Source organism: Ceratotherium simum, chromosome 14 (genome assembly GCF_057802395.1).
Source record: "Ceratotherium simum simum isolate JZ-2026a chromosome 14, ASM5780239v1, whole genome shotgun sequence".
Lineage (NCBI taxonomy): Eukaryota > Metazoa > Chordata > Mammalia > Perissodactyla > Rhinocerotidae > Ceratotherium > Ceratotherium simum.
The window spans coordinates 2030809-2053160 of NC_141913.1; the positions used below are offsets into that span (position 1 = coordinate 2030809).

General features: G+C 45.5%; 1 protein-coding gene across 2 annotated transcripts in view; it reads left to right on the plus strand.

Moving 5' to 3' along the window:
- The first annotated feature begins 9713 nt into the window (after positions 1-9713).
- Positions 9714-22352, plus strand: part of PTPRM (protein tyrosine phosphatase receptor type M) — a 771664-nt gene continuing 759025 nt past the window's right edge. The window contains exon 1 of one of the 2 annotated variants that reach the window (XM_087438889.1): positions 9714-10197. In XM_087438889.1, coding sequence (XP_087295015.1) covers positions 10125-10197 — 73 coding nt within the window. In that variant the 5' untranslated portion in view covers positions 9714-10124. The remainder of the gene's footprint in view (positions 10198-22352) is intronic. The other variant, XM_004421085.3, reaches the window with a different exon arrangement.

Sequence of the window (22352 nt, forward strand, 5' to 3'; positions counted from 1 at the left end):
GAAGGGGATACAAAGAAGAAAATAGGCCATCTCTGCCCTGAAGAAGTCATCATTTTTGAGGGAACAAAATGTCATATTGTAGCTAAATTGTAGTGATGCCAAAATCTCAAATCCCATCAAAATATGGGGTATTTACATCCTGTCAAAACATATCATTCAAAATGATTCATTCATTCAACGAAATCTAGCTACATTGCTGTGCAGCTATTGAATGACTGAGGCTGACCCCGTTAGACTAGTGACATGTAGAACCTGGGATTTCCGTGAGAGGTGTAACTATTCTCTGAAATCGGGCCATTGCCCTCAATGTTCTTGGGCACCTCTGCCTTGATGCCTGGCCTCGTAGCTCTACTTTCATTTCCTTTTTCTTCCAGTGTTCCACTGTGGCAGCAAGGGGATGGCTCTCCACCTCCTGTTCTCTTTGACATGAACTTCCACAGCATATCCTCCTCCTTCCTGAGGGGACAGCATCCTGCCCTCTTACTAGGGGCCATAGTGGTATACCAAGGGCAAGGAGAAAACCCTGCTTATTAGGAATATAAAAAATATCGTCCCTCTCACCTTGCCAATTGAATTAAGCATTTTGAAGGAAATAGAGTGCTACACAGGAGGGTAAGAAGAGAGACCTGTATTCATTGGGGTCGTTAGAGAATTCCTTTCTGAGAAGGCATTAACTGGAACCTGAAGATAAGAAAAAAATCAACCATGCAAAAGTATGGTTCCCAGGCAGAGAGACCCATAAATTAGTTCCAAAGAAATAGTGTAAGTCTTGTCCTCTAGGTTGGTAGTTAAGGAAGACAAGCAGGTGGCTATGAGCTGGGTCTTTGGGGCGGTACTACAGGTCAGTTCTCTCAACCGTCATTCCCAACCACATTGTCCCCTGTCTTCCTCCACTGGAGAGGCTGGAATGCATATGACTAAAATTCCCAGTCACCATGGAAGCGAGGCCTGGCCACGTGACACCATTTTTTGCTGCAGGAGGATGTCCTTTAGGGGCTTTCCCTTCCCAAAGAAAAGCCAAAAGCCCACAAGAAGAAGTCATTGTGTCCTGTGCCTTTCCCCTTTCCGCCTGGAGTGCAGGAAGCACTCACATTTTGCAGGGCTGAGAATGAGCAGGAAGCAGGAGGAATGGCATGGTGAGGCGGCTGCACCACATGGGCTGCCTATCTCCACATGAAAAACTACATAATGGTACCTTATCTTTTCAACACTTTCTAAGCCATTTATTTAAATTCATAGTTATCCTAAGAACTTAAAAGAAGTGAGTACCATTGCTACCCTAATTTTTGGATGAGGAAGTTGAGGCATGGAAAGGGTGAATAATTTACCCAAGTTATTCAGTTAGAAAGCGGGGAAGCTGGACTTTGAACACAGACAGTGTGTTACTCAATCCTACACCCTTAACCCTTGTTCTCTATGCCAGTGTTGGCTGGGTCGTCTGTTACCCGGAGATGATCGAACTCCTGACTTACACATCCTTCAAGGATGGATAAAATTTAGATAGGAGCTTTGAGATCGCCATATGAACAAAGATCAGTGCAGTGTGTGGCCAGAGGATGGCAAGTTAGACAACAACGTGACAAAGAATTTATGGTAGGAAAAGAGACAAAGATGAAGATGGAAATTACAGCAGAGTGATTAAGAAAGGGAGCTCTGGAAATTAGAATGTTTACCTACAAATTGTTGTGCCACCAGTTACTACCAGCTGAGTGACCGTGGCCTAATTATATTGCTTATCTTTATAAGATCTAAGTCATTCTATCTTTAAGCCTCAGTTTCCTTATCTCTAAAATGGGCATAATAATCATATATGTCTTTCAGATTTTTAATGCCCTAGCAAAATGCTTTGCTCCTAGTAAGACTTCAGTAAATGTTGGCTCAAAAAACATACTGAGATAAGTTTGAATGTTTTCCTCTACAGCTTGTCTCATCTTGACAGTAACGACTTTTAGAAATCTTCAATTTAAAATGCAACATTTGGAAACTTTAAAATATCAAAGCTGAAGAGAAAGTAAAGATGATCTTATCTCTGATGTTAGCATTGAAATATGTTTTTCAAATTCTAGTGGAAACCCAGCCCTATTACAGATCACAAGACATAGGACACCATTGTTGCAATAATTTAATCTGAGGGAGGACTGACATTGTTAGCATAACATTTCTTAACAGTATTAGTCAAGCAGAGCTTTAAGGAACATACCTATTGACTTCAAAGGATTTGTTTTAAAGAAAGTGAAGTAAAAAGGAAATAAGAATCCATGGGAACATGATACAGTACCATGATTTCTACTCCAAGTTTTGGCAAATCTGACTAACCTCCAAACTGTGTTGTGAGAAAAACAGTTGTCTCATACAAAGGCACTAGAACTAATATAAAACGCTAGTTCAAAGCATCTGGGGAGAAGAGAGGGACACAAAGACAGATGCGCTCTCCTTCAGTGAACCCCGCATGGAAAGCAGCTGCAGCTCGGGTAGCTGGTGCCCGTGCCTTTGAACTGACTGTGATGCAGACAGCGACGTGTCATTTTGCCCTCTGAGTGAGCCAGCGATCTCTAAAACTTCCCAGCTCCAGAAAGAGATTGCAGAAAGCATTTTCTTCTAGGACTTCTTGGTGATTTAAACACAAGAAGCGACTCTACAGGGACCGCCAGAGGCTTCTGATAAAATCTTCATAAATCAGTTTTTTTCCTTTTCTTTTTCCATATTCAATGAACCAGCCTGAAAACTACCACTGATGTGTGTTTGGGAGATGGTTACTGTGTCTCTAATGTTGCTACTGCCACTGGTCATGTAGATGGATCCCTGCTTCCTGACAGGAAAAGGCCTGCCACTGGCTCTCCCGTCCTGGAGGGCAGGGTGGACAGGCTATTCTGGTCAGAGGAGTGCTTCTCGAAGGCAGTTGTTTCCCCTTGTCCAGGATGCAGGAGCAGAAGCAAAGGGTACGGAATGACCTGTTTCCCCAGAGGGTCCCTCGGCATAAAGCAGCCCTACTGTCCTGCCTACACAGGGCAGGGAAGTCACCCGGACATCTGTGTCCTTCCCTGCAGGGTACACAAAACAACCCACAGAGTCGACAGATATTCTGGAGGTTAGATTGTGGCCAGGGTCTCTCCAGCAGATCACTTCCTATATCTACTGTTCCTGGGAACTCAGATTTGGACATGGCTGTAATTATTACATTTTCTAGTTTATTGCGATCACTATGCAGGATCCACCTTGCTACGGACCCATGACTAAGTAGAGGATTTTTCGAGAATATCAACCTACCTAACTTTTTTACCTAAAATAGTGAAAAGGTAAATGTTCCAACTAGAAACAGATTTTTTTAACTAAAAATATGACCTATTTGCAAATTGTGAACTTCTAGTCCCACCTGGTAAAATGAAGCAGAAGAGCTACATCATAAACTCCAAGTCCAGTAAGTGAGGGCCTGTTTATAAAGCGCTTTCACACACACGGTCACTGACTCTTACAACGCAATAGGGTAGACAGGACAGAAATGCTTATTCTCATTTGCAGATAAGCAAACAGAAGGCCTGACGTGACGAACCACGAGGTTTACTGGGTCTAGTCTGGGTCTGGCAGCTGACAGAACTTCGGTATGCCCAAAAGATGAGTCTGAGGAGAAAGGATAGGAACATCTGTTGAAGGTCTTCTCATCCAAATGGCAACTGGGCCCAATTAGATATTTCTATCGCATATCCACCTGTACAGAACCCCAGCAAGAACTTTGTGCATAGCAGACTCTCTTTAGTATTTGATTTTAAAATCAGTGGTTAATAATAACAATTTATATATCACTAATGACATGCTAAGAACTGTTCTAAACACTTTATTACTCACTTAATCCTCACAACAACTCTGTGAAGTAGGTACAATTATTACCTTCATTTTATATATAAAGAAACTGAAGCACAGAGAGGTTAAGTGATTTGCCCAATGTCACACAGACTAACAGTGTGAGGGTTAAGATTTTAAAAAATAATATGCAAGTGCATTGCCCTGGTATCAACACTTCAGGAGATTAATTTATATTCTGAGGTTAGTGTGGGCGAAGCAAAGAACTAAAATCTATTACCTCTCCCGTTTTAATTAGGCCATGAGAAGGAATTCCTGGGGCATCAAAAAATTCACCCTAGCGATTTAATCCTTTATACAAAAGTGGCTTTGAACTGTGCTGGGCTGAGCTTTGCCTTTTGTCGGTGCCAGGTTCCAACCTTAGGTGGGATATGAACAGCTACAAGAAAGGGCACCTGCCCCGTTCTCTCTTCCGTTCAGGTGAGAACAGGCTGCACTAGGGAAAGTTTAAACGACCTGGTTTCTTCCGGCCCCTGTGAAAAACTAAGGATGTGTTTTCCATCTCATCCCATTCTCACTGGTTTCATGTACACACGTTCTAAAGGTGAGCAACGATGTGAAGGCCTGGGTGACAAGTTCTGTTTGCTCCTCTCCTGTCAGAACTGAGTAGAGTAGATGCCAGCGGTGAGCCTGTGCAGGGCAGGGTCTGCAAGGCACCGGGTCCGCGTCCCCACTGCTGCCCGGGGCTCCCACGCTTCTCCGAGCAGCGGGCGGAGACTTGGATGCACCGCGCGCTGAAAGCTTTGCTTCATCGGAGGTCCACATAACAGGGCATCAGTTTGTCCAGTGCCGCCGGGTGCACGCAGAGCTGCCACGTGTGATGCCGCTGCTACAAGCCAGGAAGCGGAAATCCACTACTGTAACTCGCACAGTCGGACTCAATCCAGGTGGACTCCAAATGCTGAGCTAGCTCTGTCTCGACTCCCTCTCTTCCTCCTTCCTTCCTTCCCTCTCTCCATCGTCCTCCCTCCCCCTCTCCCTCCCCAACTCCTTCCTTCCTTTCTCTTTTTCCCAACAACATGCTATCTTCGATCCGTGAAAGACAATATATCACTGTAGAAACCTATACAAGGGTGCCTACATTTTCCATTTATTATCTCAAAATACACTTTCATGATCTCAATGATCTCAAAAAGTGGGAAATACTCATGACAGTAAGACCTAGAGAAGAAAACATGAGTAATGAAAATAATGACAGTCTTTTCAATTAAGCGGCATTGGGGGTATTGAGGTGATCTAATTTTGTCCAGGCTTTTGGCAGGTGACACTCTGCATGGATCAGGCACTTTCTGCGTGTAGTTAACCTCTAAATTCAACATACAATTTGGGTAGGTAGGGACAGGTTATGGTCAGATCAGTTTTCTTTCTTTTTTTTTAATTTACATGTTGTCTTTAATGGGGTTTGGACAGGTTTCATGAACAGAGCTACTGCTTCTAAAGGTACCGCTACTGCGTAAGCATGGTGGGCAGTTCTGCCCACAGACCTGGCAAGGTGGGCTCCTCCCCCGCACCTGTGCCTTTCAGGGCCCTGAGTATCACAAACCTGTAAAAATAAATGTAGTAAGGGAGACATGGTCACTTCTGTCACTAGGGGTCTCTTGCTCAGTGCTGAGGGAGCATATAACATAACCCTAAACATCTGCTCTCAAAACCAACTCTCTTTAGGCCCCTGAGAAATGCTGGCACCACAACTTTGGTCCCACGTCCTGGAAACATCACTGTGAGGGTTTCTGGGGTGTGCTGCTGCCGACACGGTGGATGGACACTCCTAGGTGTGTGGATGATGTAACGGCAGAGGCACTGTGTTGAAGTCAAATTTATTAAAAATCAAATCCTTCCTTTCAGACAGCAAGTATATCATACAGTTTTAAATAATGAGTAGTGTTCCCAGTAGTGACAAGCATCAATTTTCTTGCTTCTCTTCATGTTTCAATCCACAGTTCTGATGGAAGTCACCCATTAGTATAGTATTTGCACCTAGTTGAACATGGTGATTGAGGGATATTTTGCAAAATTAAATAATTAATATTACAGTTAAAATGGTAGAAATGTCGTTATAACACATGTGAAACATGACACCGATTCTTTTTTTTTTTTTGTGAGGAAGATCAGTCCTGAACTAACATCTGATGTCAATCCTCCTCTTTTTGCTGAGGAAGACTGGCCCTGGGCTGACATCCGTGCCCATCTTCCTCTACTTTATATGGGACGCCGCCACAGCATGGCTCGACAAGCAGTGCGTCAGTGTGCACCCGGGATCCAAACCGGCGAACCCTGGGCTGCTGCAACAGAGCACACGCACTTAACCACTTGCACCACTGGGCTAGCCCCTGACACTGATTCTTTACGTGGACAATCAGGTGGACGTTGAATGCTAGAATTGCTAATGGTTTCTATTTTATTAAAAAGTTAGTAAGGTACAATTGAATTTTCAAATATTAAATAAAAATTTTAACATTTTTATGAATAATTTTCATTTAAATGTTGGTATTCATAATCATAATTTGTAGCTTGCACTTTAATAGATAACTTTGAATCATTTGGAAGAAAACTTTCAACTATAGGAAAGTATTTTAATTTTCTGATTTTAAAAATGTAATTTACATTTTTGATGAAAATATATACTCCAATTTTGTATAATTTGAGTACACTAATCTTTTATTGGTGTTGTCCAATACACCTTTCTGTGATGATGGAAATGTTCTATATCTGTGCTGTCCAATACAGTGGCTACTAGTCACATGTAGATGCTGAGCACTTGCAATATAGCTAGTGCCACTGCAGAACAAAATCGACCAAAAAGGTGCTCCATATAGAACAGCAAAGCTTCGGATCATTACTGTCACTGGAACGCAAATTATGTGATAATCTTGATTATAACAACATAGTGATTTTACTCAAAAGAAAAAATCAATTTTATGGGATAAATATATAATAATGTATGAATTATGTACATCTTTATTGCTTATCCATTTAGCCAGACTATCAACAGAAAATCTAGGTATGCATAGTGATATATTCAGTTGTCTTTGATATTTTTGCTGAGTTTTGGCATAGAAAAACCAGACGTTTTCTTTTCTTTCAATATTGTTATATTTGTCAAGGTAGGAAGATATAACATATAATAGTTTGCTAGCTTGATTAATAACTTTGAAATATTTAGACATATGATGGGTCTCCATTTGGTAGACTTGCTCCAAGCCCACGAATGTTGAAGGCTGGCCTGACAGTACTCCTAACTCTGGCCATTTGCAAATGTCACTATAGTCCCCAGAGAGACAGGAGCATCCTGTGGCTGGACTAAAATGAAAAACCTCCACTGCTGAAAAAACAAGTCAAAGCACACGTCCCACTGAGAGGATTCCTACAGGGTCCCTTCCTTAGAGGAAGTCCAATCCATTCATTTTCCAGACAGGCCTTCCATTTGGGCTCAATGCTGCTTTGGCCTGTTACCTGTAAGAGGGAGTAAATCAACAGGAGCTGTCATAAATTTGAGGGGAAAATGCTGCTGGCAAAAACCCTATCACTGTTTGAAATGTGCGTTGCAGGATAATAAGGATAGAGTCAGCTTAACATTGTAATGGCTAGAGAATGGGGATCATCGAAATCCATTGACCCTCCCACTAAACTCTCCAGTAAGAGAAGGGACAGAGTATCTTCAGGTTACCAGGGTATCCGCAGCTGGAGTCTCTGCAGGGCTTTCTGTCCACTGGTGCAGGGACACACTGCAAGGGTAGCCCCCACCCCCACAAGCCGCCTTACACATTCCCTTGCCCCTGGCTGTTCCAGCTCTCAGGCTGGCCCACACTTTCTCCCTGAGGCCCCCAGGATTACGTCCAGGTGCCCACAGTGGTAACCTGCTCATGAAGACACCCTGTGTTGACTTGTTTTTTTTCTCCCTCTGTCTCACTTTCCCATCCCTCTTGTACTGCTTCCTGGGATTACTTCCCCAATAAAAACCACTGGGACTTAAATTCTTACCTCCAGATCTGTTTCTGGGGGATCCCAGCTTAAGACAACCTCCAGCATGTGGCATAGTGCCTGGCATATAGCATGGCCTTAATAGATATGTGCTGGAGGAATTAACATACTTTGCCAATGAAATCCTACCCTAACCTTAGCTTCTTCACCCACCTCAAAGAAGTTACTCAGAAGGCAAGTGACTAGATTGACTTTTACCTCCTTTTCTTGATCCTCTGTGTATCTACCAGCATGAAAGCTCTAGCTCTGTTGGAAAGCACACTACCATTCAAAAAAAAAAAAGCAAATTTGGGCTCCAGATTGGACCACCCTCACTTGTTGATCCATTTGAGGTATGCAACTCTCCTTCCTCTCTGATGCTTCAAATGTTCCTTTTGCAATTAAAGATAAGGCTCAACAAGTACATATTTGGGAGAAGTAGCAGGATGATGTAAGGTCATTTTAAGAAGTAAATGATTAATACAGAGCCTTTTAAAGAGCACTTCTGATAATCAGAGTCTAGAAAGTGGAATTCTTGAAGAAAGAGGAGGTGTTGGTTGGGACACCAAAGGCAAAAATCCTCTAGTCCCTAAATTTGCCCCGGGGAAGTGACAGCTGTAACACATCCTTGTCTGTTCCTTCTGGGGTCCACTTGAGACAGGGTCAGGATAAGCGTGGGATCCACGTATTTTTTAGGCCCTACAAGCACAAAGTGGAAGCACGCTGGGGGCTCCGGGGCACGCCTGTGTCATGGATTTGCCTTCTTGCCTACGTCTCCGCCCGTGCTAGAACACCAAGTTACTCACGGTTAGTTACTTTGGTTTCTAATTTAACCTCTTCCCAGGCCTTCTACTGCTTTCTGTTAGCCAGGCCTGGCGTCTACTGTGCTGGTTTCAATGTGCTTGAAACCATCTCCGAGGGAGACGGAAGGACCACTTTTTTTTCTTGTAATTTCACAAAGTGAACCTCTTTACTGAAACACTGGAAGCTTTTTTAGTTACTCAATAATCATCCCAGACCCAAAATGGCAAATTTAATATTTCAACACATTATTTGATTCATCACCCACGCCTCTTCCCACCTTGTTTCCCAACACTTTGCACCAGACACAGAAATCACAGGTTATGTCCAAACCCTGGTTTCGCTGTGACCGCCGCCTTCCGTGCACTGGCCGCGGCTCGCCCCGGCCCACTGGGGATGCGAGGGCACGACGAAGCGGCAGAGCGCGTCAGGCTGCGCGGGTGCGGGGGCCCCGGGGACAGGAGCGCGGCGTCCCGCTGCAGGGTCGCGGCGCACGCTAACTTCGCTCCGAGCCTCCCGATCGCCCGGCTCGCCTTTGCCGCAGCCGCCGGGGAGCGCGGGCCCTGCGACTTGGGGTGCAGCTCGCCCGGCTCGGTGACACGCCGTCCGGCGCCGGGGCGGAGCTGGCTCGCCGCGCCCGCGGGGCCGCAGGCCTCGGGTCCCGCCCGCCGCTCTCACAAACTACTCGCGGCTCGTGACCCGGGACAAACTTCTGGCTGAGGCGCAGCCCCTTGCACAGGCACCTCCCGCAAGTCAGCCACCAAACAGAGGACGCGGCTGGGCGACCAGGGGGAGCTGGGGGAGACCGGTCTCACGTCCTCTGCGCGCGGTGACGCCGCACCGCTGGCGGCGGCGGTGGCTGCGGCCGCCCCAGCCGAGCTCCCTCCCGAGGCGCCGCGGCCGCCGAGCGCCGGGCCGGGCCGGCGGGGTCGGGCGCTCACGCCCTCTAGCGGGCCGCGGCGGCGCCGGGCGGCCGGGACGTGGGCGCTCCCTTCAGCCGGCCGCGGGGCACCGCCAGTCAGTCGGGGAGCAAGAGCCCGGCGCGGAGCCGGCGCGGGCTCGGCCATCGGCGCGCCGCCGCCCGGGGGCTGGGCTCGGGGCTGCGGGCGGAGCGGCGGCGGGCAGGACGCGCGCGGCCAGCCCACGGCCACGGCCACGGCCGGCGCCGGCGGCGCGGGTCCCGAGCAGGGGAAGGCGAGCGGCGGCGGGTGCTGCGCCGGAGCCGAGGGCGGATTTTGGCTCCGCGGGCGCGCCCTCCGCTCCCTCTCGCAGCAGCGCCAGACGCCGAGTGGGGCGGGCGGCAGGGGAGGAGGACCCCGGCCCCTGGCCCCGGGAGCCGCTGGAGTTCGGACTTCGGCAACTGCCGGCACTTTGGGGGTCTGGTTGTGTTTTTGGCTGTTTACCCTTCTCTTCTCGCTGCCTTGAAACCGGAGCTCCGGTCCGCCCTCCGCCCTCGCGCGCCCACCCGCCGCCGCCGGGGAGCGGCCCGGCGCGCACTCAGCGACATGAGGAGACTTGGGACTTGCCTGGCGACTTTGGCCGGACTTTTGCTAACTGCCGCAGGGGAGACGTTTTCAGGTAAGCGAGGCCACTTCTGCCGTCTCCAGGGGCGCGCGGGCCGGAGCGGGGGCCCGGGACGCCGGCAGCTCCGCGGGTGCGAGAGCCGAGGGCGAGTGGCGGCGCGGGGAGGGGGCACGGGGGGCCGGGCACCGCGCCTGCCGGTTAGCCGGCGCCGGGCGAGGGGCTAGCGGGGAGGGCGGGCACGGGCGTGAGCCCCGGAGCCGCGACCCCGTCTCGGCGCCGCCCCTCCGCGGCCTGGGCTCCTGCCCCGGGCGGCAGCCGCCGCTCGGAGTCCCCGGCCGGCTCCAAGAGGCACGGCAGAAAACTTTGCCTGAAGTTCGGAGCTGCAGCCGCCGGCCGCCGGGCGTGGGCGCTGCGCAGTCCTTCCGACCCGGAGCCGCGGCCGGGCCGGGTCGCCAGTGCACGGCTGCGCCCGCGGCGATCGCCCCGACCCGGCCGCAGCCCCGGCGGCGGCTGCGATCGCCCGGCACCCTGCCCTTCCTGCCGCCGCCCCCAGCCCGTCGCGGCCGGTGACCCTGGCTCGTCCGGCGGCCGCGCCGCAGCTCCGAGAGCCACGGCGGGCGTTCCTCCTCCGTCCCAGCGGGGGCCCGGGGCGCCGCGGCCCTGTGCCGGCCGGGCTCCACTCCCCACCCTCGGCCCCCAGCAGAGCGCCGCGGCCGGCGGCAACTTGTTAGCCCAGCCCCGCCGCCCGGGGGTCCCAGGTGGGCAGGAAGGGGACTGGCAGTGTGCGTGCAAATATGTGTGTGAGTGTGCGTGTGTGCCTGCTTGCGCGCGCGGGGCGTTCCGAGCCCGGAGGCGCTCCCGGCGGAGAGGATCTGTGAACAGGAGTCCGGGGTCAGGCGAGGGGCTGAACCCCACACGGAGTTACAGGGATGACCTCCGGATCGCCGTCAGCACACACGTGGATGGACAGCAAACGCTCGCACATTTGCCCACTTTCTTTCTTGTGTGTATTCTCATTAAGGTCTACACACAGTGGTGCCACTGGGCTTCTTGTTTTTCTTTTACTAAAAAGCTTGCTAAATGGCCTTAAACTGGGGTTGCAAAATAGGTTTCTGTGTTTATTCGGGAGGACTAAGTTGGACCTTTTTTTAAAAATTTGATGAAGGAGAATTTCACCAACAGTAAAACGTCCATTTTAAACAGTGTAGACATTTGGCTCTCTGACTCGTGGAAACATACATTTTGGCCTTCTTGGAGTCCAAGATACATACAGGCACAGAAGGCTGTGTCTCGTATGCTGCTGAGCTGCAGGACCCTTGACCACAGCTGGCCACAGAGATGAAGCTGAATTTGTAGTTGGCTGATTGTGCTGTAAAACCTCAACGTCACCTTCAGTAGAGAAAAACCCTTCTCCTGAGTTTGAGATTTCCTTAACCTCTGGTAATTGCACGTGCTCCGGAGGACTTAACAACACGATACACTGCTGTCTGATATAAAATTGATGCAGATTTTGGCCTACGTTCTTTCTTATTGGTGAGTTATGGAGCAGACACGCCCGTTTTAGAGCCTAGTATCTCATTAATATGAGAAGACGAGTGCCAGGGCGTTCGCGGTGGCCTTCTCTTGATTAAGATCCTGAACTCTCTGCCCGGGATTTCGTAAAAGTTAAGCTGTGTCAAACAGCTTTCCGATGATTCTTAAGTTGTGTTTAAGAGAGTGGAAACAAATATTTATGTAGCTTATTTAAACCGTCGGTCCCTCATTATTAAAAAGGATTTCAGCCTACCTAATACCGACCTGTGTGCTCGTTAAGGCTGATTTAAATTATCAGTCCTACCAAAAGAGACTTTTACTAAAAGTTAGCCGGAGTGTTCTCTTGGGGGAAATATATCATTCTGTTTGTTTGAGTTACCATACCATTGACTGAAGTGCTTTCTTTATATTTGGAAATCCAGAGTTATCCTAATATGTTAGTGGGTAAAGGGGAAGTGAAGGGAAGTATCTAAGGGATTGCTTGGAAATGTTGAAATTTTAAAAATTTGAAGTTGGCAAGTTTTGTGTGTGCAAGGATCAGATATGTTGCAGTGCATTACATTTTTTTTTCCTCTGGACTTTGCATTTTAGGTAGTATACGTGTAAGGCATATAATACTTTGGAAAAGTCAGGTTTTTTGTATGTTGGGAAAGTTAATTATGGTGGCATTGGCACATTTCTTTTTATGATTCTTCCACAAATTGTGATAATTGGCTGCTTTTCACCTGACATGGGAATCAATTTTAGAGATAGAGGAGCTAGATTATAAGCTTCTTGAGGGCAAAGTCAGTTTTTTTTCTTCTTGATTCCCCATAAAACACTTAGCATTGAGCCTTAGACCTAATAGGCACTAACTATTTGTTGAATAAATCGTTAATGTGAATCCTGATCATTTGCAAACATTCAAATTGTATGTGAATTGACTGACACAAAAGAGAGGGAAAGGAGTGATTGTTAGAAGTCAGACTTGGCTTGCCTTTTTCCTTCCTTGAAATTACCATTTTCCACTCAGGTTCTCTTAGGCCACCCAATGGACTCCATCGTGAGATTTTGTGGAATCAGGGGAGGTTTTTTGGTGTAACTAAGATTTATACACAAGGTGCATTGCCGTTCCCCTTCTGCAGTTTTCCTCATTCTCATGTGCTCTTTTGGAATAGGTTTGGAATGTATATGATTGTCAACTTATCATTTCTGGAGGTGACTACATGTAATTTGGATGCCAGACATCAGAAATAGAGTGCTAAACTTATTGGAAGAAAAAAGAAAAGAATTAAGTTTTTGGTCTGTGAGGACTTTATTTACTAAAACATCCGTCTAAAAAAATCACTTTCTACTTTTACGATTTCTAATTTGTTAGGTAAAATATTGGAGGTTCACCTTCTGCCTTCTAGGCTTTTAATGATCATTAAAAATAACTTTCATAAAAAGGTATACAAGTAAGACATGAGGAAGAAAGGTAAATCATTTTACTTTTGCTTGAGATTCTCTTTTCCATAGTGAGAAGCCAAATAGTTGGCAAGTCATTCCTCTTTGACCTAATTTTCTTCAAAGCCAAGGTGTAATAAATATTATATGATGAAGTGTTTAGTTTTACCTGATAACAGGACTGAGGTGTTAAGTTCTGCTAAGCAAACCTTTGTTTGCAGAAATAGAGCAGAAATAGAAATACAAACAGATTTGGCCCTTTATTTCCACTCCTGTATTTGGGACGGATTAAACCTTAACATAAACTTGTGAATTTGGGACTCTTGTGGAGAAATTTATTTTTTAAAATACTCTTTTAATGACATTTATGGGAAAGCAGCCGAAATTGGAATAAAGTCTGTAGTTTAGTTAGTAGTATTGTCCCAATGTTTAATTTCTTAGTTTTGGTAATTCTACTATGGTTCTGTCAGATGTAAATATTCGAGGAAGGTGGGTGAACTTGTACTTGAAATCTTTGTACTCTTTTTATAACTTTTCTGTAAGTCTAAAATCACTTCAAAATATAAAATTTTAAAGTGCTCTTTGTAAAGAGTGGGAATAGATTTGTTTAGCATTGGGATTTATTTTTTCTTTTTCGGATAACTATCGTCATGACATTTTACGTTTTTGTGGTGCTTTACCTAGATTGATAATTGATATGATGAAAATACTTCAAATTTTAAAAAATGAAAGAAATATGCCAAGAAATTAAAATAACATTTTTAGTGTCATGTGTATGTAAAGAAGTGTTGCTTGAGCCTAATAAATTGTTCTGATCTGGAAAATTACAGATTTTAGTCTCCTATGTTTTCCAAGGGCTATTTCACAGGTTTCCAGAAGAGGAGTTACTTACATACAGTGATATACGGATGTGTGTATATAATATACGGATGTGTGTATATAATTTGAGTAATTCTAAATGAACTTTCTTTAATGAACAAGTAATCTGAGTTATGTCTTCAGATTATATAAGTCCTATATGAATAAAGCATAGCCTTTTGTTTTGGGAAATGTAGATTTTAGAATTTAAGTATTTCTGTGACAATTCTGTAAAAGGGGATGGCTTTATTTACATTTTTCATAGTTCCATAACAATTGTAATATATTCTAGAAATTGATAGGCTGTATATATCTATTTTGGTAGAGAAACTATGTTTTGGATTAAGTATTGTTTCCTTTCAGTTTTGGTTTTAGATTTTATTAAGATTTCTAGAATGAGTGTGTATTATTTAAATATCCCAAGACATGGTTTTCAGTTAGGGGTCAGGCATTTTTCAACAGTGTAACATTTTTCTTAAGGGTATCCTCTACCATGTCTTTTAAGATTCCTCTCTTTGAAAACCAGCTTTCCCAGAAACTTCCTTACAGTTTTACATCTTAGTGTGCTTCTATCTTTATGAATACAACATATTAATAAGCTTGTTTTGTGAGAGAAGGTTTAATTACTAATGTTTTTCAGACTCACTAATGAAAAATTTTTAAAAGATACAAAATAATACAAACCTCCCATCATCAGAGGATGCATCTTCTCAGGTTCCTAAAATACTGCCATGGGTTTCAGTTTAGTCATCAGAGAGCCTGCGTTTACACTGTAGCTCCAAAAACTCAACAGAGAGAAATAAGCAGGGCTGGCATTGGGTAGATAGCAGGAAAGCTTTAGTCATCAACCTTGGTAGTCTGTAGTGCCCCCCACCTTTGGTGGGGGTGGGGGGGCGCTGGCAAGGCTGGGGCATAATTGAGGGGCGGGAGTATGTGAGAGAAAATAAAAGAAGAAAACAGGGATGCCAAGAAAAGGGTTGTATGCTCAGGGATAAACACCCTAAGTTCTGGAGATCCTGGCAGCGGAGGGTCGCTGCCCTTACACTCCCTTTGCTGTTGAGGGTGGAAGGTGTGGAAAGTTAAGGGAGGGTAATCAAGCGTGACAGGCTTGCAGGGAGATCAAGCTGACATCCTGTCCCTCAGCGGCTTCAGGTGGCCTTGGGCAAGGCGTCGGGGTTTTGAGCCAGTGTTGATGGCGAGCTATGTTTAAACCTGTGCTTCTCAAAACTTAGTGTGCCCGAGGATCACCTGGAGCAGGCCTTCCCATGTTGATTGTTGGGGCCGACCCACAGTGGTTCTCAAGTGGAAGGTCTGTGGAGGGTCCCACAGCATCCCTAGGTGATCCTGGTTTGTGGCCACATTTTGAGAAACATTCTGAAAGAGTAGTTCTTCAGATGTTGTCTTGCACCAGCAGTATTAGCATCAAACGTGTGGACTCTTGGCCCTGCCCAGACCTGCTGAATCAGGAACCCTGGGGGCGCCGGGGGCAGTCTGTGTTGGAACAAGCCCTCCAGGGGATTCTGGTGCTGGATAAGGTCTGAGAACTACTGTTCCAAAGAACATGATCAGCCTCCCTTGACAACAGCTGAAGGAGAACTAGGGATAAAATATAATTCATCTTCATGCACTTATTAGCCTTCTGATGACCACGGCCAAAATTATGAGCAGGCAGATGTGATTGTGTGATGGCTCTCAGCCTGTTAGATGAAACCGCCAGTGTGACATTTCAAATAATAGTCTTATCTGGGGAAGATACTGGATCCAGCCAGTTGTAAAACTTAAATGGAAAAAGTTTTCTATAATTTTACTTACCAAAACATAAAGTTTTAATTATATTTTGCCATAATGATTAGCCATTGGAAATTTCTCTGGGTTGATACTGTATATAGAAGATATTTGTTGGTTTTTGTAATAAGCACATAGCCCAATGTGCCTATTAAAATAATGCCTTTAAATCAAGTAAATATTTATTGAGCACTTACTGTTTGTAAGGCCCCCCTTATGGGGGGCGGGGCTGGGTTGATAATGGGCAAAGAAAGATGTAGTACCGTACTTGGAAAAGTTGTGCATCTATTAGAAGTTTCAAAATCCACTGAAATGAAAAGAAACAAGGATTTCTTAGGAGAGAACTAGAAGTTAATGTACATAAAATTTGGAATTTTAATGTGGAAATGTGAAACTTGCCTTTGGACATAAACTCAACCTCCAAATAGAAGTTTCTCGTTATACATCTTTTTAAAGTACTAACAATGTGTATCCTAAATAGAGCCTTGTTTTTCTCTTATCCGCAAAAGAAAATCATTACATTTCTGTCATTTAAACCTCCAGGTAAATAAAAGTGATTGTGATGTCATTTAACGATTTATTTTGAAAATATTGTCACCAGACTGAATTCAGCGAGTCCGTTACAGAGTGCTTTTCACAGGGCAGGCTAGCCTCCTGCTTCCTGCTCCTTCTGTTGTGGGCACAGCTGCTCACGAGGTGTGGCTGCATCCCAAGCCCACCTGCCTGAGGCCAGAAAGGCCAGCCTTACCGCCTTACCGGCGGAGGGCCTCCGGGGCGCCTCCGCTTCCAGCTGCCGAGGGCGCCTGGATGCCTGTCTCTAGCTCTGTGTTGTAACGTGACATTCTGCAGTGGAAGTTGTTATTCCGTTCGTTGTAGTTCTAGTTTAGTTTGTTGTAGTTCAGCACTGACCCCAAGGCAACTTGAGACGCCTCTGTGATAATCTTTCTCATTTTTTCTTTTTGCTGTATCATACACATAAACTGCTCTTCTGTATATAGCACTGGAACTGGAAGTTGTGTATCTGCCAACTAAGAGTTCATGTGAACCTTTGGGAACGTCTCGATGAGGCCTTTCAGTAGTCGACCAGAAAAGGCAGTGCATAAACGGCCGTGTGTAGGTGTGTAACATCCATAGGAAGTGGCTTCTGTACTGCGCTTACATCTGCAAGACGTTACTTCTGTGCTTTGTCGGTTTAGGTTTATAATTCAGGAAGTCATTAAAATTTGCATGGAAATCTGATTCAGTCTATTTTCCTGTTTAAAACTCTGAAGACTGATGAGTCCTACAAACTTTTAATGTGAAGCACAAGTGTTGGGCCCCGAATTGGAAGAAAGAGGAGGGTGGAGGATCTGATAGAAGGCCGTGTCACTTACCTGAGAACTGGGGCTGGAAGGAGGGAAGTCACGTCACCGGCAAAAGAGCGATGACACGGTACCTGCAGGAGAGAGACTGAGAGTTGTCAGAGACTGGTCAAAACGGAGACATTCTCAGAACTTCCCTCGGAATAAAAGGCCACCATTTGACAGAATGATTTATTTAAAAGTACAACAGCCTAAGCAGAAGCCAAGCATTTGCTTTTCATGGTCTGCGAGGCATGAAAGCTTATAGAGCATCAGTTTGCTTTCAGATGGGTGAATACTCATTTTAATCTCGCTTCCTTACTCAATATGCAGAAAGCAGATTTATTGCGTACGATGAAAAGAGTATGTTTTAGTCTGGGTTACTGCGGAAGTCAGAGGCCCCACTGCTTTCCCTGCTTCCAATGGTGGAGTTGGAACAGGCTCCAGATGGGCTTCAGACAGTGGGGGAAAGGGAACTGGACCACACCCTTTTTACAGACCATTTTTGATGGATCTTATTTGATCTCTCTTCTCAGTTGGAGTAGTTTGAGGTACCTTAAATCGTGTCATAGCCACATGCTTGAAATTGACTCAATGAGGTTTTCTCTCCAGATACAAAATTATAAAGTGATCTAACGCATTCCTTTTAAAATAAATACTGATAATCTATAAATCAAATTACTGAACAGTGTTTAGTATGTAGTAATCATTTAATAAATACTTGTTGAATGAATGAATGACTGAATGAAGTTCCCTTCGAGAAGAAAAAAATAAAATTACTTATGCTTACTGCTGGCTTCTTTTTTCTTTCTATCAAGTGGGACGTTTTTGAGCATTTGTAATAAACTTAACAATAGGCCCATGTTGTGGGTTTTGTGCTTGGTTCCCTTAGCAATTTATAGGCATGTAGAGATTCACTTGCTAAATTTAAAGGAAAAAGTGTTATGTTTTGTTTATTAAATATGTAAAAGTAAGCCTGTAATTTTATCATGTATAATTTATAAATCAGTTATTGCCATAAAGCAGAATTTTGATATAATACTTATCACTAAAAAAAGAAATTCACCATGCAGTAGATTTGTCATGGCTTGACTCTAGGGGATTTGATTTTAGTCACTGGTATTTTAAAAGAACCATAGTATCACCAGTAAGCAGGTTCCATGACAGGGAATAATATGTAGTATGTCTGCAGTTTTTGTTTCTGATGTGGAATGAAATTAATTGTGCCCACACAGAGCTCAGACTCGATCAGGTTAACATCCAGCTCATCTTCAGTGTAGCTGGCGTGCTCTCGGTCCTTTTCATTCAGTGTGGTGTACTCTCAAGTGATAAAACTTGAAACTTGATAAAAAGAGGCTACTTTGACAACAGTCTCATAAACTGTGTTCTCTACTTCCTTGACCTTTGAAATCCGGACTGCTGAATACGGTATAAAATCTCCACAGTTGTCAGCCATCGGCATTATGTCACGTGTGTATGTTATGGGGGTTCGTGCCTCAGTTACCATCTTCATCCCGTTTGGGTGGCGTTTTAGAGAGCCCCTCCCCTCTGTGTAGCACTGCTCACTGGGCAGGGAGCCATGGGGGAAGCTTGTTGAGGGTTCTGCCTGGTCACAGAGGGCCTTGGACAAGTGGAGGGTGTTAGAGCCCTGACGTCAGCCATGGGGTACCTGGGGTGTGGAAAGAAGGGCAGAGGCCCCTTGGGCAGGTCAGGGTTTTTTTTTTGGTGAGGAGGATTGTCCCTGAGCTAACATCTGTGCCAGTCTTCCCCCACTTTGTATGTGGGACGCTGCTGCAGCACAGCTTGACAAGTGGTATGTATGTCTACGCCCAGGATCCGAACCTGTGAACCCTGGGCCGCCGAAGTGGAGCTCTCGAACTTAACCATCACGCCACTGGGCTGGCCCCCAGATCAGGTATTTTTGGTTTTGACTTCTTTTTTTTTTTTACCACTGAATAGCCATGTGGCCCTGGGCATGTTATTTAATTTTTCTGAGCCTCAGTTTTCTTTTCTGGAAAAATACCTAGCAGGATTAGGAGCCCTCTTGAGGTAACAGGGCTGTGTCTGTTCAGTTGTGAGGAAAAGAGGGGATCAGTCTGTTCTGCCATTGTCCATGTCCGTTGTAGGTTTACCCATTTTAACTTGCTGTTTTTATAAGTCAGAAAGAGTTGCATTTTGGCAATTTCATGTGGCTCAAACTAATAGATACCCTTTTGGGTCCAAGGCTTTGAGTTGTGCCTGGAGGCTGTACAGATGATGTGGATGTGGATGTGGTTATACACATACATGTGTTATAAATATATGGCCAATAGTATGTTTTAAAAGAACCCCCCCAAAAATAGCAAAATGATCACCTCAGAATTGACACCATGAGGGCCGGCCCCGTGGCTTAGCGGTTAAGTGCGTGCGCTCCGATGCAGGCGGCCCGGGTTCGGATCCTGGGCGTGCACAGACGCACTGCTTCTCCAGCCATGCTGAGGCCGCGTCCCACATACAGCAGCCAGAAGAATGTGCAACTGTGACATACAACTATCTACTGGGGCTTTGGGGGAAAAATAAATAAAATTAAAAAAAAAAAAGAATTGACACCATGAAAAGCCAGCAGTGATGAAAAGCCAGCACTGCTCGGTGCCGTGGAAGGTAGCGTTGGACACCTGCATTGGAGTCACCTGAGGCTCTTGTTAGAAATGTAGATTCCTGGCCCCGCAGACTAACAGAGTCAGAATCTCTGGAGTAGGGCAACAGAAACTGGTAAAGAAACACTTCAGATGATCTTGATGCTCGTTCAAGTTGAAAGACCAGGGCTGGCCCCGTGGCTTAGCGGTTAAGTGCGCGCGCTCTGCTACTGGTGACCCGGTTCGATCCTGGGCACGCAACGACGCACCGCTTCTCCGGCCATGCTTCCTCAGCAAAAAGAGGAGGATTGGCATGGATATTGGCTCAGGGCTGATCTTCCTCACAAAAAATAAATAAATAAATAAAAATAAAAGTTGAAAGACCACTGATAAGAAATCAGCAATGACTCGGAGACCCTGCCTTTTGGAGAATTTATCACATCTTCTCTGGTACTGAGAAGGCATCTGAGGATCATTACGTCAGTTTTTACATATCAAACTATAATTGAGTAGAGAGTATTTCTTTTATGAAGCAGAGGCTTTCTGGTGTCAGAAGAGAAAATGAATTGTGAAACAAGGTATTTTATAGAAAATTATCTGCTTCATACCCGCCTTCTAACTTGGAGGCCTCTAGTACATGTGATATCAGTCTGGAATTTTTAGGATATTAGAGTGAGGAATAAAGACATTTCAGAGTAATCTGAACACAGATGATTTTTAAATCTTTAAATTTGTAGATGTGAGCTGCATTTTTAGGTGACTCATTCAGAGAAGAACATGAGACAAGATGATATTGGGAAGATTATTTTCCAGCCCTGATGCCTGTATCTCATGTTTGCTAAAACATATGGACACTGTAGAATTCCTGGTCCTAGGGGCCCCATAAACATGGGCCAAAGGCTTGGCATTTTGAGTGTCGTAGTTCCTAAAATACGCACGAACCTCGAAATGGGCATACCAGTCTGTTAAGGCACTTGAAATGTTCACTAGCTCATCATTTTGACCAAGAAAGAAAGGTGCTTGTTGAAATGTCATCTCTGGGAGAGGTGGCTCATTAAGTCATCTTAAATATGACATCCCCAACTAGCTGTCATCTCGATAAGTTGACATCCTTAGATGTCAGATTTCTCACTTGTAAAATGAAGACATTTGATTCAGGTATCTATAAGGTCTCTCCAATCACTTAAAGAGTATGAGGATTGTCATCTTAGTTCAAATTAGTTTGTCGATAGCGTGGTGTAAGAGAATGACACCTGGGTCAAGGTCATTTTTGATAGATGAGGATGGGAGAAATGTCTGGAACATTGGGTCCAATCTGCCTGATATAGCCTGAAGTTGCTTGTTAAAAGGAAGTGAGTTTGAAAGGATGTCTGGAGGATTTTAGATGCTTCCCACGTTTGCCATAGGTGCCTCTGCTGAGATAGGCACAAATGAAGCCCACTCTTTTCCTCTGTACTTGAGAATGTAACTACACATTCCTATGTGCCATTCACACGTGCCACCAAAGGCTCTGCAGCAACCAGACTGTTTAGGTGGGATTTTCTACTTGAATATTGACAACATAGTTCAGCCTTATTTCAGGGCCTTAGAATTGATAGTAATAAGCGATAACCATATATTGAGCACTAATTATGTGCTAGGTCTGTGCTGAGAGGATATGATATTCTCAAACCTGTTGTTGCCCAGGAGCTACTTAAAGCTTGGCTGAGAGAATTGATGGAAGCTTTGGGAGGTAAAGCTGCCTCCATTCCTAGCAAAGCCGGGCAATCTGAGCAGAGGGTATGGGCACCGTGTTAGATCGCCCTGCCCCACGCACACAGGTGCAGAGTTGCCTTTTCCTGATTTATCCTTTGATTTGATGCCATCCACCTGTGTGGAGGTGCGCTCTAAGCAAAAGCGTGTCAATGCAGTGTTATATCTGGTAGAAAGATGCTGTGTGATGGCTTATTACGCAATATACGATCTGTATAATGACCCTCTGGGGAGATTTCTTTCCAGGTCTTAGTTCCAGGAAAGTTGTGATTCTTCTGTGCAGTTAGTTTCTTCTTGTGGACATAGAAAATTGTATAACCCGTCAAGTTTTCCTCTTTATGTTGGCTGTTAGAAAGCCAGGTTCAAATGTGTGTTCTGCAGTAGTTAGAACTTTTTCGAACAGAAAACCTCCGTCAAAGCTGGCCTCTATCAAACAGGGAATTTTTTGGCTCTTGTAACAGAGGAGGCCGTGGGTGGGCACAGCTGGTCCCAGGGGCTCAACGCAGTCATGGGGTTCTGAGTCTTCTTCTCTAAGCGTCTTTCCTCTCTATGTGATGTTTCTGAGGGGTTACAGACTGAATCCTCCAGCTCCAAGCCCAGTGGGAAGAGAGATTCTCTCCCCCAGTGGTACAAACCACTCCTGCTGTTGGGCTCATCGAGTGGCTCACGTCACCTGCTTCCTCTTGAACCTCATGCTCTGCTTGACCCAGCCACTGGACCAAGCGTGTGGTCAGCCCACATGAACCACATGGAATAAGAGTGGGGACATGGAGGTTTCTCTGTGGAAAGATGGGTTCCATTACCAGTTGAAGAGAGTGGATGCTGGCTGGGCACAAAGCAGCAAAATGCCCAGAGCGACCGTCTGTGCAGGAGGACCTCGTTCTGGTTCCTTTTCCTGGCC